This window comes from Belonocnema kinseyi, chromosome 9, assembly GCF_010883055.1.
Source record: "Belonocnema kinseyi isolate 2016_QV_RU_SX_M_011 chromosome 9, B_treatae_v1, whole genome shotgun sequence".
Taxonomy (NCBI): domain Eukaryota; kingdom Metazoa; phylum Arthropoda; class Insecta; order Hymenoptera; family Cynipidae; genus Belonocnema; species Belonocnema kinseyi.
Window position 1 is genome coordinate 74,178,735 of NC_046665.1, and position 11,544 is coordinate 74,190,278.

Here is an 11,544-nt window from a genome sequence, read left to right on the forward strand (position 1 = left end):
ATATGGTGCAGTCACAGTCCACATCTTCTGAGTTTACGTGTTTTTATAACCAATTAAAAAAAATTGTTCGTTAAGAAAAATGGAAAAAAACGAGTTCAGAGCTATATAGGTATATATATATATACCTGGAATTGACAGAAAATTTTTTTTTAGGGATTGAGTAGACTGTCTGTCCGTTATTATACGAATCAATGTAGAAAATGTACTCTACTATCTGAAATAATCTTCTAGGGTATGACTGGAGCAATGGCAATATTATTGAAAGATGCGATCGAGCCAACCCTAATGCAAAGTGTGGAAGGAACTCCAGTGATGGTCCATTGTGGACCTTTTGCAAATATCGCTCATGGATGCTCGTCCATCATCGCAGATGCCATCGCCTTGAAACTTGTTGGTCCCGACGGTATTGTTGTGACGGAAGCGGGCTTCGGATCCGATATTGGTATGGAAAAGTTCTTCAACATCAAGTGTCGAACCTCCGGCCACATACCAGATGCAGTCGTCCTGGTAGCAACTATCCGAGCTCTCAAAATGCATGGTGGTGGCCCTCCTGTTACACCAGGCGCCGTTCTTCAGAAAGAGTATATTGAGGAAAATCTTGAACTGCTCCGTAGAGGTCTTCCAAATCTGCAGAAGCATATAAGCAATGGAAACAAATTTGGAGTCCCTGTTGTCGTGGCCATCAACAGTTTTGAGTAAGTTTCATTCTTTTTCGGGTTTCATAGTTTCGGGCAAAAACCCTTGTAGTTTCGGTCGGTTTTCTGTCCGTCGTACTTTTTTTTCCTGTGTGATTTTACCCTGCACCCTAGCCGAATTTACCGTATAACTAGCCGGCTTTACCCCGTCACCTAGTCCAATTTACCTAGTAACTAGTCGACTTTACCCCCATACCCTAGCCGACTTTATCTCATACACTGATCCACTTTACAGATTACCTACCCGATTTTACCCCTAGTCCAGTCGACTTTACCCAGTATCCTAGCCCACCTTTACCTGGTACTCCAGCCCACTTTACACAGTGCCTTACCCGACTTAACCCCTACTGTAGTCGACTTTATCCAATACCCTAACCCACTTTACCTCGTACCCCAGCCGACTTTATCCTTTATCTTACCCGACTTTACCCCGAACCCTATTTGACTTTACCCTATACTCTGGCGCATATTACCTCGGACTATAGCCCACTTTACCCCGTACCATAGCCGACTTTACTACCTACCCTAGACACATTGCACCTTTTCCGAGTTCGGGCTTAATGCAGTTAATCTTTTGAATAAATATACTATCATAAGTTTAGTTTTTTTTGTTCAGGGAAATAATCATTTTTATTACAAGATAAAAATTTCAAATAACTATTTATTTTCTAAGTTTATGGTTTATTTACTTTAGAAGCTTATATAAATATGTATTTTCCTAAAATTCTTGTAAAAATTCAAAAAGATTTTCCAAGATTTCAGATATGTCAAATCAAAATTTCAACGAAAAGAAAGTACATTTTCAACTGAATAGTTGATTCTTCAAAAAAAATATATTTATTTTTAATCAAAAACAGTTAAATTCATCCAAAAAATGACAAACTATCAACAAATAATTGAATTCTGAACCACAAAGATGAATTTTTAACAAAAAAGTTATATTTTTAATTAAAGAGATGAATTTTTAACAAAAATGATCAATGTTCAATCAAAAAACTAAATAAAACCTGCTAAAAAAATGTTGAATCCTTAACCAAAACAGATGAATTGTCAACAAAGATTCTAAATAAAAATGTGATTGTTGATATTTGAAATAGAATATTTTTATTAGGAACAGTTAAGTACATGTAAAAAGAGTAATTTTAAAGAAAATTGTTGAATTCTCAACCAAAATAGATTAATTATGAACAAAAAGTTACATTTTTGAAACAAGAAAATCTGCCCGCTTCATATTCTTAATAGTTAAAGATTAATTTTCTCAAAGCTCTGTAGGCTATGAAGTACAGATTCTCATTCTTTTACGTAACTTGGTAGTTTTTCTACAAATTTTTTATTTAATTTTTTTATTTTTAATGATATTTTTCACGAATAATACAAAAAGTACGCGTCCGATGAAGAAGTGAATCTTAACGAAATTGTCGAACTTTTTTGGGATCATAATTTTTGTAATTCATCTTTTTTCGTATCCTGCATTGTTCGACCACAATATTGAAATTTTTTATTTTTCATTATTTTTTGTGCTATCAAAATTTGAATATTCGATTTTCCAAGAAAATCCAAAAACTTTTTATAATAATCTTGTAGGGCTTTCAAAAAGCAATGTTTTTCTTTTCTTGACTTTTTCATATTGTGCATTGTTTGGCTTAAAATTTTAAATTTTCGACTGATATATAAAATTTTGAAAATGCTATAACTCTGAGAATTTTTTTTTTATCGAAAAAAGTGATTACGATCAATTGTTTATCTTTCTGAGTACTATGAATAGCCGTTCTTAGCATTTTTAAATATAAAAAAAATGGTCCCAACGTCATTTTTTCGGACAATTCTAATACTTTCTCAATCATAAATGATAAGAATGTAAAAAGTGTTTAATAAAGCAGTTTAACTTTTAGCTAATCAGTTGAAATTTTTAACAAAATAAATGAATTCAGAATAAAAAATGTTCTATAGTTAATATTTAAATAAAAAAGAATTTAATTTCCATCACAAACAGTGGAATTAATTTAAAAGAAAAGAATTTTAAAAAAGTTGAATCCTCATCCAAAACAGATTAATTATCAATCAAATTGATGAATTTTCAACAAATAGTTACATTTTCAACCAGAGATTAATTTAGAACTAAAGTAATGAACGTTCAAACAATAAAATGAATTTTGAAGAAATTAGCTCAATTTTTAGCCAAATAATTAAGTTTTCAAACAATAAAAAATGAATTTTCAACGAAAAATGTAATAATTCATATTTTTAAAAAAATTTAACTTTAAATAAAAAAGAGTCAAATTCATCCAAAAGTGACTAATTTTCAACAAAATAATGGAGTTCTTTACCAACAAAATTAAATCTTAAGAACCAAAAAGATACATTTTCAACTAAATAGTTCAATTTTAATCAAAAAAAATTGTACTGCCGAGAAAGAAAAAAAATGTGTCCAAAATTATATAATTTGAGGGGAAGAATAATGTCTAACATCTTAATCTTTTTAAAACTTCCGAAGCTTCGAAACATCTTTCAAACTGACTAAAACTATTCCACAAAGTGTGAAAAATCGTTCAAATTCTTCAAAAATTAATTTTCCAAAATAAAAAGTCATTACCAATTTCCTCAAAAATCTTCAACAAAAGTTTATTCATTTTCTTTTAGCTTTTCAAACTTCTTGAAAAGCTTCGACATTTCTTTTTAATTTTTTCAAACATTTATATTTTGTTTCAATTTTTTCGTAATCTTTTCAAATTTTAAATTATGTTTAAAGCTTTTGAAAATTTTGAACCCTAAATTTCTTTAAATTATTTGAATTTTTTCCAAAACGTGTTTAAAACATTTTAGAAATGATTAAAAAAATTTTTAAATACTATTTTTAAATTAATATTTCAAAATAAAACAGTTAAAAATTTCCCTAGAATTTTAAGTAAATTTTTTTATTAGCGTAAAACCTTTCAAAATCCTTAAAAAGCTTTGGAATTTTATTTCGAAATCTTCAAAAATCGACATTTTGTTTCAACTATTTTGAAGCCTTTGCAAGTTGTAAATTCATTTTGAATCTTTTCCAAACTTCTAAGTTGATCTTAAACTTACTAGAATTTTTATACAATTTTGCTTTAAAATGGTCCACATTCTTGTCAGAATTTTTCGGATATTATTTGAAATTTTTAAAAATCTTTTCGAATTTTCTCTCAAAATTAAGTTTTTAAAATAAAAAATCAGTTTAAATTCCCCCCGAAATATTAAGAAAATTTGTTTATTCTCTTGAAAGCTTTTTTTTCTTATCTCTTGAAAAGTGTAAACAAGTTTCCAAATCATAGTATGGTAGACAACAATTTTAAACAGAATTATTTCCCAGTGTCAATCAATGATTTACAATTGAAATTTCCTCATTCATCAATAATGTTCAGAAAAATTTAAAAATCGATTTTATCATATAACGAAATGACTTATTGGGAAATTTTGATTTAAAAAATTGACGAGGCAGAAAATTTGCAATCTCAACTAATAGATAAACGAATTGAAAAGAGACACTAAAGTTCATATACTCGCAGTGTTGCAATCAATTGCAGTTTTCGACAATGTATCCAAAATATCCAAAATATTTTGCGACATCCCTTTGTTTGGATAGGACCCCTAGAAAATCCTCTATTTTGGTAAATGGGAGAGTAAAATAGATTTTTTTATATAAAGATCGGATACGCAAGCTGAGTTAGAATTAGTAAAAGAAGCAGCGATCGCCAGTGGAGCCGCAGACGCAGTAATTTGTACACATTGGGCCGATGGTGGACCTGGTGCCGTGGATCTCGCAGATGCAGTCGTTGCAGCTACGAAAAAACCAAGTAACTTTAAATTTCTCTACGACGTCAACTCCGGCATCGTCGAAAAAATAAACACCATCGCGAAAGAAATGTATGGTGCAGGCGAAGTCATTTTAGCAGATAAGGTGACTATTATTCATCACATTTTTATCAACATTTTTATTAAATTATTATCAAATGATGATCAGCATAATAAAAATACATTCTCCTTTTCAGGTGAAGCAAAAAATTGCTGAATATGAGAAATTAGGATACAAAAAATTACCTCTGTGCATGGCCAAAACCGCTAATTCCCTGACTGGTGATGCTAATATCAAGGGAGCACCGACTGGATTCAAAATCGAAATCTCGGACATTTTTGTCTCGGTTGGTGCAGGTTTCATCGTTCCAATGGTTGGAGAAGTAAGTTCTATTAATAATAGTAGTTAGGTTTATACAGGGTGGTCTCTGGCGGGAAAACAGCGAATTTTGCTCGCCGGGAAAAAACCGGGCATTTTTGTTGAACAGTGGGAGTTTTTCAGATTTGTTTTTACTTTTGCAATAAATATCATCTTGCTCTTCGAAAAAAATGTGTTTGGAATTGTGCTCAGTGTTACCAACCATTTCCAGTAAAATATCCAGAATTATTTTATACTTAAGATTTTTAATTTCATGTGTCGATAAAAAAAGAACTATATATTTGAGTATTTAATGCATGTATTGATGGATCTTTGAAATGCTAAAGTTCTTTTTATATAATTACTTAGGGATCATCCATAAACTATGTTACACAATTTTGGGAAATTTTTGACCAAATTGATTTTTTTACTAAATTATTGAACTTTCAAAATAAAATTATGAATTTGCGATACAAAACAGTTGAATTATCAAATTGAATAACGAATTTTTAACAAAATATTTAAGTTTTAAGAAAAAGATTCATTTACTATGAAAAAGACGCATTTTTAATAAAATTCAAGAATTTTCATCCAAAAAATTGAATTTTCAACTAAAAAAGCAGGATTATTAAATAAAAAGATTAATTTCCTTCCAAAAAAGACGAATTTTTAAGCTAATTCAAGAACTATGAACCAAAATGTTATATTTTCAACTAAAAAAGAAGAATTTGTAGACAAAAAGATTAATTGACTGCCAAAAAAGACTAAATGACTGCAAAAAAAAACGAATTTTTAATGAAATTCCAGAATTTTCAACGAAAAAATTGAATTTTCAAATAAAAAACCTGATTTTTAAGCAAAAAAATTAATTTACTACCAAAATTAAGAATTTTTAACAAAATTCAAGAATTCTGAACCAATAAGATGTATTTTAAAATGAAAAAGATGAATTTTCAAGCAAAAAGATTAAATTACTACTAAAAGAGACGAATTTTTAACCAAATTCAAGAATTCTGAACCAAAAAATGGAATTTTCGACTAAAACAGAATAATTTTTAAATAAAAAGATTAATTTTCTGCCAAAAAAAAAGAAGAATTTTTTATCAAATTCCAGAGTTCACAAACAAAAAGTTCAATTTTCAACTAAAAATCTGAATTTTTCAGCAAAAAAGATCAATTTACTACCAAAAAAGACGAATTTTATAAAAAATTCGAGAATTCTCAACGAAAAAGTTGTATTTTTAAATAAAAAAGCTGCATTTTTAAGCAAGAAGTTTAATTTACTACAAAAAAGACGCATTTTTAATCAAATTTAAGAATTCTCATCCAAAAAGTTGAATTTTCAACTTGAAAAGAAGGATTTTTAAACAAAATAATTAATGTTCCACCAAAAAAGACGAATTTTTAACAAAATTCAAGAATTCTGAACCAAAAAGTTGAATTTTCGACTAAAAAAGAAGAATTTTTGAACAAAAAGATTAATTTTCTGTCAAAAAAAGACGAATTTTGAATCAAATTCAAGAGTACCTTACCAAAAAGTTGAATTTTCAACTAAAAATCTGAATTTTTCAGAAAGATTCATTTACTAACAAAAAAGACGAATTAAAAAAAATCAAGCATTGTCTACCAAAAAGTTGTATTTTCAAATGAAAAAGCTGAATTTTTAAGCAAGGAGTTAACTTTACTACCAAAAAAAACGGATTTTTAACAAAATTCAAGAATTCTGAACCAAAAAGTTGAATTTTCTACTAGAAAAGAAGAATTTTTAAAGAAAAATATTGATTTTCTTCTAAAAACATTCGTCAGCTCGTAACGTACTAAAAACGTTACCCTATGTCCACAATCATATTTTTAGTCCACAATTGATCTTTTTTGGTTGAAAATTCTATAGTTTGGTGGAAAATTTCATTATTTTATTGAACATCGAACTATTTTCTTAAAAATTCGTCGTCTTCTGCTTGAATGTTAATTATTTTTATTTTAAAATTTTACTATCATTCTTTTAATCCAGAATTCATTTATTTTTGTTAAAATTACTTCTATTTGGTGGAAAATTTAATTATTTCATGAAAAATTCAACTATTTTTTTTTAAATTTATCTTTTTAGTTAAATGTTGATTCTTTTTGTTTGGCATAATCCCTTTTGGTTACAAATTCTACTCTTTGGTGGAAAATTTCATTATTCTGTTGAAAATTCAACAATTTGGTTAAAAAGTCATCTTTTCTGCTCGAAAATTTAACGGTTTTGATGAAAATTTGCCTTTATTTAATATAAAATCCATCCTGTGGGTAGAAAATTAATATTTTTAGTTGAGAATTCATCTTTTGCGGTTGAAAGTTAATTCTTATTCATTGAAAAGTCTACTATTATCTTTCACTTTTGAAAATTCAACTGTCTTCTAAAAGATTCGTCTTTTTGCCTTAGAAATTCAATTATTTAATTAAAGATTCTATTTTTTATTGAAAATAACATCTCTTTTGCTTCAAAGCTTAACTTTTTTATTGAAAATTCAACTATTTGGTTTAAAATTTTATCTTTTGTGTTTGAAAATTAACTTTGTTTTCTTTAAAGATGATCTCTAGGTTTAAAAGTCAAATTTTTTCTAAAGCATTCGACTTTTCAGCTGGAAAACTCAATTTTTTTAATTCTTCTTTTTTGGTTGAAAATTCCACTATTTTCCTGAAAATAAAATTTCCTTTGCCTTCAAATCGTAGTAACCTACACTAATGTTATTTGAAAGAATTTATTCCCCTATTTAATTGAGAAATCTCTTTATTTTCCCTGTTTTGAGAGCATTCTGGGCTAGGAAGCGGGAAATCACTTTTGCAATAATTTAAATGATATATTTTACTTGTAGTTCTATAATGCTTAATTCTTTTCCAAATTTATGTTATAAAGCAATCATTGTGGAATAATAATTATAATAAAATCTTCAAATTCGACTGGAAAAAATGTATTTTTGTCCGGAAAAACCGGGAAATAGCCTGGAATATATATATTTTTTTCAAGTTTGAATGAACACCCTGATTATATTTTACAAGACCACTGTGATATCAACCTTTTTGTCAATTTCAGATTATGATGATGCCGGGATTATCTACCAGGCCGTGTGTATATGACATGGATTGGAACAGTGAGACAGATGAAATAGAAGGATTGTTTTAAACAATCAGTGTTGACGAAAAACTCAAATAACATTAGAAATAACGAAATTATTCTCTTAGCACTATCAATTCCACTCTACGTAAAAGACCATTCCTCAAGAGATTGTTACATTTTGTATTATTTTATTACTGTTATAATAAATCTGAATCATATTGCTACATATTATTTTGAATAATAAATGACACAACCTAATTCCAGTAAAATAGTAATACACTTTCTAAATCCATTCTTATTTCAATTCTTTACAAACAAATATTATAAGTAATTCAGCATAGGCCTATTTTCCTATAATTAATTTTTGTGATATTTTTAAATTTTTCAAAAGATTTTAAAGATTTCAGGGGATTCTAAGTGCCTTCAAGAGATTTCGAAGGACTTCCACGGATTTGAAAACTAAAGCATTTTACGGGATTTCCAAAGATTTTAAGATATTTTAACAGATTGCAAATAATTCATAGGATTTAAAATTTTTTGAGGTATTTAAAAGAATTTTGCAGGATTTCCAAAAATTTCAATCAGATTCACAAGATTTAAAGGATTAAATCATAGCGAAATCATTTTAATCCTTGTAAAATCATTTAAATCTCTATGAAATTTTTGTTGCGTTGTCGCGTTGTCAACCCCTCGAGGATTTCAAAGATTTCTATGGGTTTAAAACGTTTTTTTTTTTAATGAATTTAAATGATTTTTGCACGTTTTAATGGATTTTTATGAGTTTCGATGATTTTATCAAATTTTCAGATAACTGCAGGAAGAAAATTCAATTTTTTGCAACCATTTCAAGGGATATAAAGAAATTACAAAAAATATAACTAATTTTAAAGATTTCAAGTAACAGACTTCTAAGAATATTAAAAGATCTCTAAAATGTTTTAAATTATTCAAGAATTTGTTAAGATTTCCAAAGACTTTAAAGAAATGAACGGAATTTTATAGGACCTCGAAATATATTAGGAGATTTTACAAATTTCAAATGTTTTCAACGGATTTCTAGAGACGTTCAGTGCAAAAATTTAATTTGTTTTATTTTCAGTTGATTTAAAATTGTTTTGAACAATTCCAAGGCATTTCTACGGATTGAAAGTTTTTAATGTATTTCTACTTTTTACATTGTTTCTTTAATGCTTCTGTATTATTTATTACAATGTTAGTTATCCTATAACCTTTTTCTAGATAGTGATTTTTATAATCAATTTTCTACAATCTAAACTAGATTATAGGAATTTAAGTATAGGAAAATCAATACAGGGTGGCCACTATTTTTTTAAATGTTTGTCTAACGGTTTTCTCCCGGTAAATGCTCTTACCGAACCCACAGTTTTTCCACATATATGATAAATTGCAGAAGCCGATAGCAATCAGAAAACTTTTCTTTCGAAAAATCTATTGACTCATATCTATTTGAATCTTATAAACAATTTGAAAATCCATTATCGAGCCAATTTTTAAATAATACGTTTTAAACATTGTTGAAACAATAATGAATAATTTTTTTAATTCTTAATTATAATTTTCAAAAGTCAAACAATTCAGTTTCAACTGCAAAATTAAAACGCATGAAAGGAAAAAATGAAACATTTAGGGTCCAACATGATAAATTTAGAACCATAAAATTATAATAATTTAAAATTACCGAAATTGTTCAATTACTGATCTATCAATTTCAGATAGTTTAAGTTTTCTCTTTCTTGTTTTTTAACTCAATTGCTCATATTCACTCATATTTATATAAAAAATTAATAAATTCAAAACTGAGTATGAAGTCCTAATATGAAATTTTAAAATATTTAATAGAATTTTTAATCAGTGCAATTTAACGATTTAAAAAGAAAAATATTTCCTATTGGCTAAAAAATTGTGAAGCATTTGTTATATTTATAGCTTTTGCGATTTTTTGAAAATGGCCTAAAGCCTGTTTTTTCTTTCATTTTGATTGAGTCATATGCACACATTAAAAAAAACTTGAATATGCCAAACCTGAAATTTATTCAGCTTGAACCAGACATTTGAATTACTGATACTGAACACTGAAACATTTGATTATTTTGCTTTTTCGGAAAGAAACTTTTACCATGATTTAGGATTTCATTTTTCTGTGATTTTGGAACGTTATAAACACCACGAAAAAAAGTTTCTCATAAATAAATAATAACGTGTTTCTTTGGTTCAAGCTTTGATTAGAATGAATAAAAAAAACATGTGTTAGTACATTGTCAAAAAAGTTTAAATAAGGCAAAATTTTGTTTTGAATTTTAATAATTAAAAAAAAAAGATAATAACTGATTTCAAAATGTTGTTCTTTACTTGTTTTGTATGTCGATTGTTATTTCCATTTAAAGTATCAATTATAGTAGGGAAGAAATGACAAATCTTGGAAAGAAATAGGTATGGAAACGGTGTTAAACATATAAAAATTGTGTATTTAACTCATTTTATTTTTTCTTGATTTTTTTGTATCACTTCTACAGGATTTACAACGACCTATGTATATCCAATTTTTAAAAATAAAATCTTTAATGACAGAAATCATTGAAAAATCATTAAAATCAACTTAAAAACATAACATTTCTTATAAAAATATTGTTCTTTTCAAAATGTACAAATAAATGTTTAATCTTTCCCCTAGTTTCCCTTTTTTAGCTACTTTTGCGCTGTGATCCCTGTTATTAATAAGTATCACATCAAGTAGTATCTAGTGACTTTCGAAACTGTTGGATAGATTTTTTCATTAAAAATTGTGATTTCTGTAAATAAAAATCACCGTCATTTTTGCGGTTAAAAATTGAAAAATGTTAAATATTGTGAGAAATATTGAGAACTTTCAAAGTAAAATTTATTCGAAATAATTAAAAAATTATTTTCTTTCTAAATGAAAACTTTTAAAACTCGGAAATCGCGCGAATTATGAAATAGGGGAAATCTCTCAGAATGGAAAATGGAACTTTTACATTTTTTAAGATTTTTATTTTTTAGTTAACAATTCGCGTTTTTTTTTGTAAAAAAATTATTTTTTAGTTTGAAATTTCCTTTTTTGCGGAGAAGTGCATCAGTTTCGTAGGAAATTAATTTTTTGTTGAATAAGTCATATTTTTTGTTTGAAAATTGAATTTTTGTAAAGAAAATTCGTCTTCTGGTTAGAAGATTCCAATGATTAAGATAAAATTTTATTTATTTTTGGTTGAAAAATCTTTAATTGTTGGAAATTCGTCTTTTTAGTTTTAAAAATTTTTTTCGTTTTTTGTATAAATTTCATTTTTTTTATTAAAATTTAAACTATGCCACTTTTTCGTTGACAATTTGTCTTTTTATGTCGAATATTGAACTATTATGTTAAAAATTCAATTATTTTGTTGAAAATTCGTATATTTTGTTAAAGAGTTATCTTTTAAGGTAGAAAAAGTTTTTTTTTAAATAAATGAATGTATTTGAACATGAAAAATTATTCACAGAAAAATCATTTGGTAATCATTCATGGTATTTATTAAATAATGTGAGGAAATTTAATT

At 27.1% G+C, this 11,544-nt stretch overlaps 1 protein-coding gene across 3 annotated transcripts in view; it reads left to right on the forward strand.

Annotated features, from left to right (window-relative positions):
* LOC117180848 (C-1-tetrahydrofolate synthase, cytoplasmic) overlaps positions 1-8,195 on the forward strand; it is a 62,467-nt gene extending 54,272 nt beyond the window's left edge. For all 3 annotated transcript variants that reach the window (XM_033373384.1, XM_033373382.1, XM_033373383.1), the window contains 4 exons: positions 232-695; positions 4,368-4,620; positions 4,712-4,897; positions 7,949-8,195. In XM_033373384.1, the coding sequence (XP_033229275.1) occupies positions 232-695; positions 4,368-4,620; positions 4,712-4,897; positions 7,949-8,038 (993 nt within the window). In that variant the 3' untranslated portion in view covers positions 8,039-8,195. The remainder of the gene's footprint in view (positions 1-231; positions 696-4,367; positions 4,621-4,711; positions 4,898-7,948) is intronic.
* Positions 8,196-11,544: the final 3,349 nt, after the last annotated feature.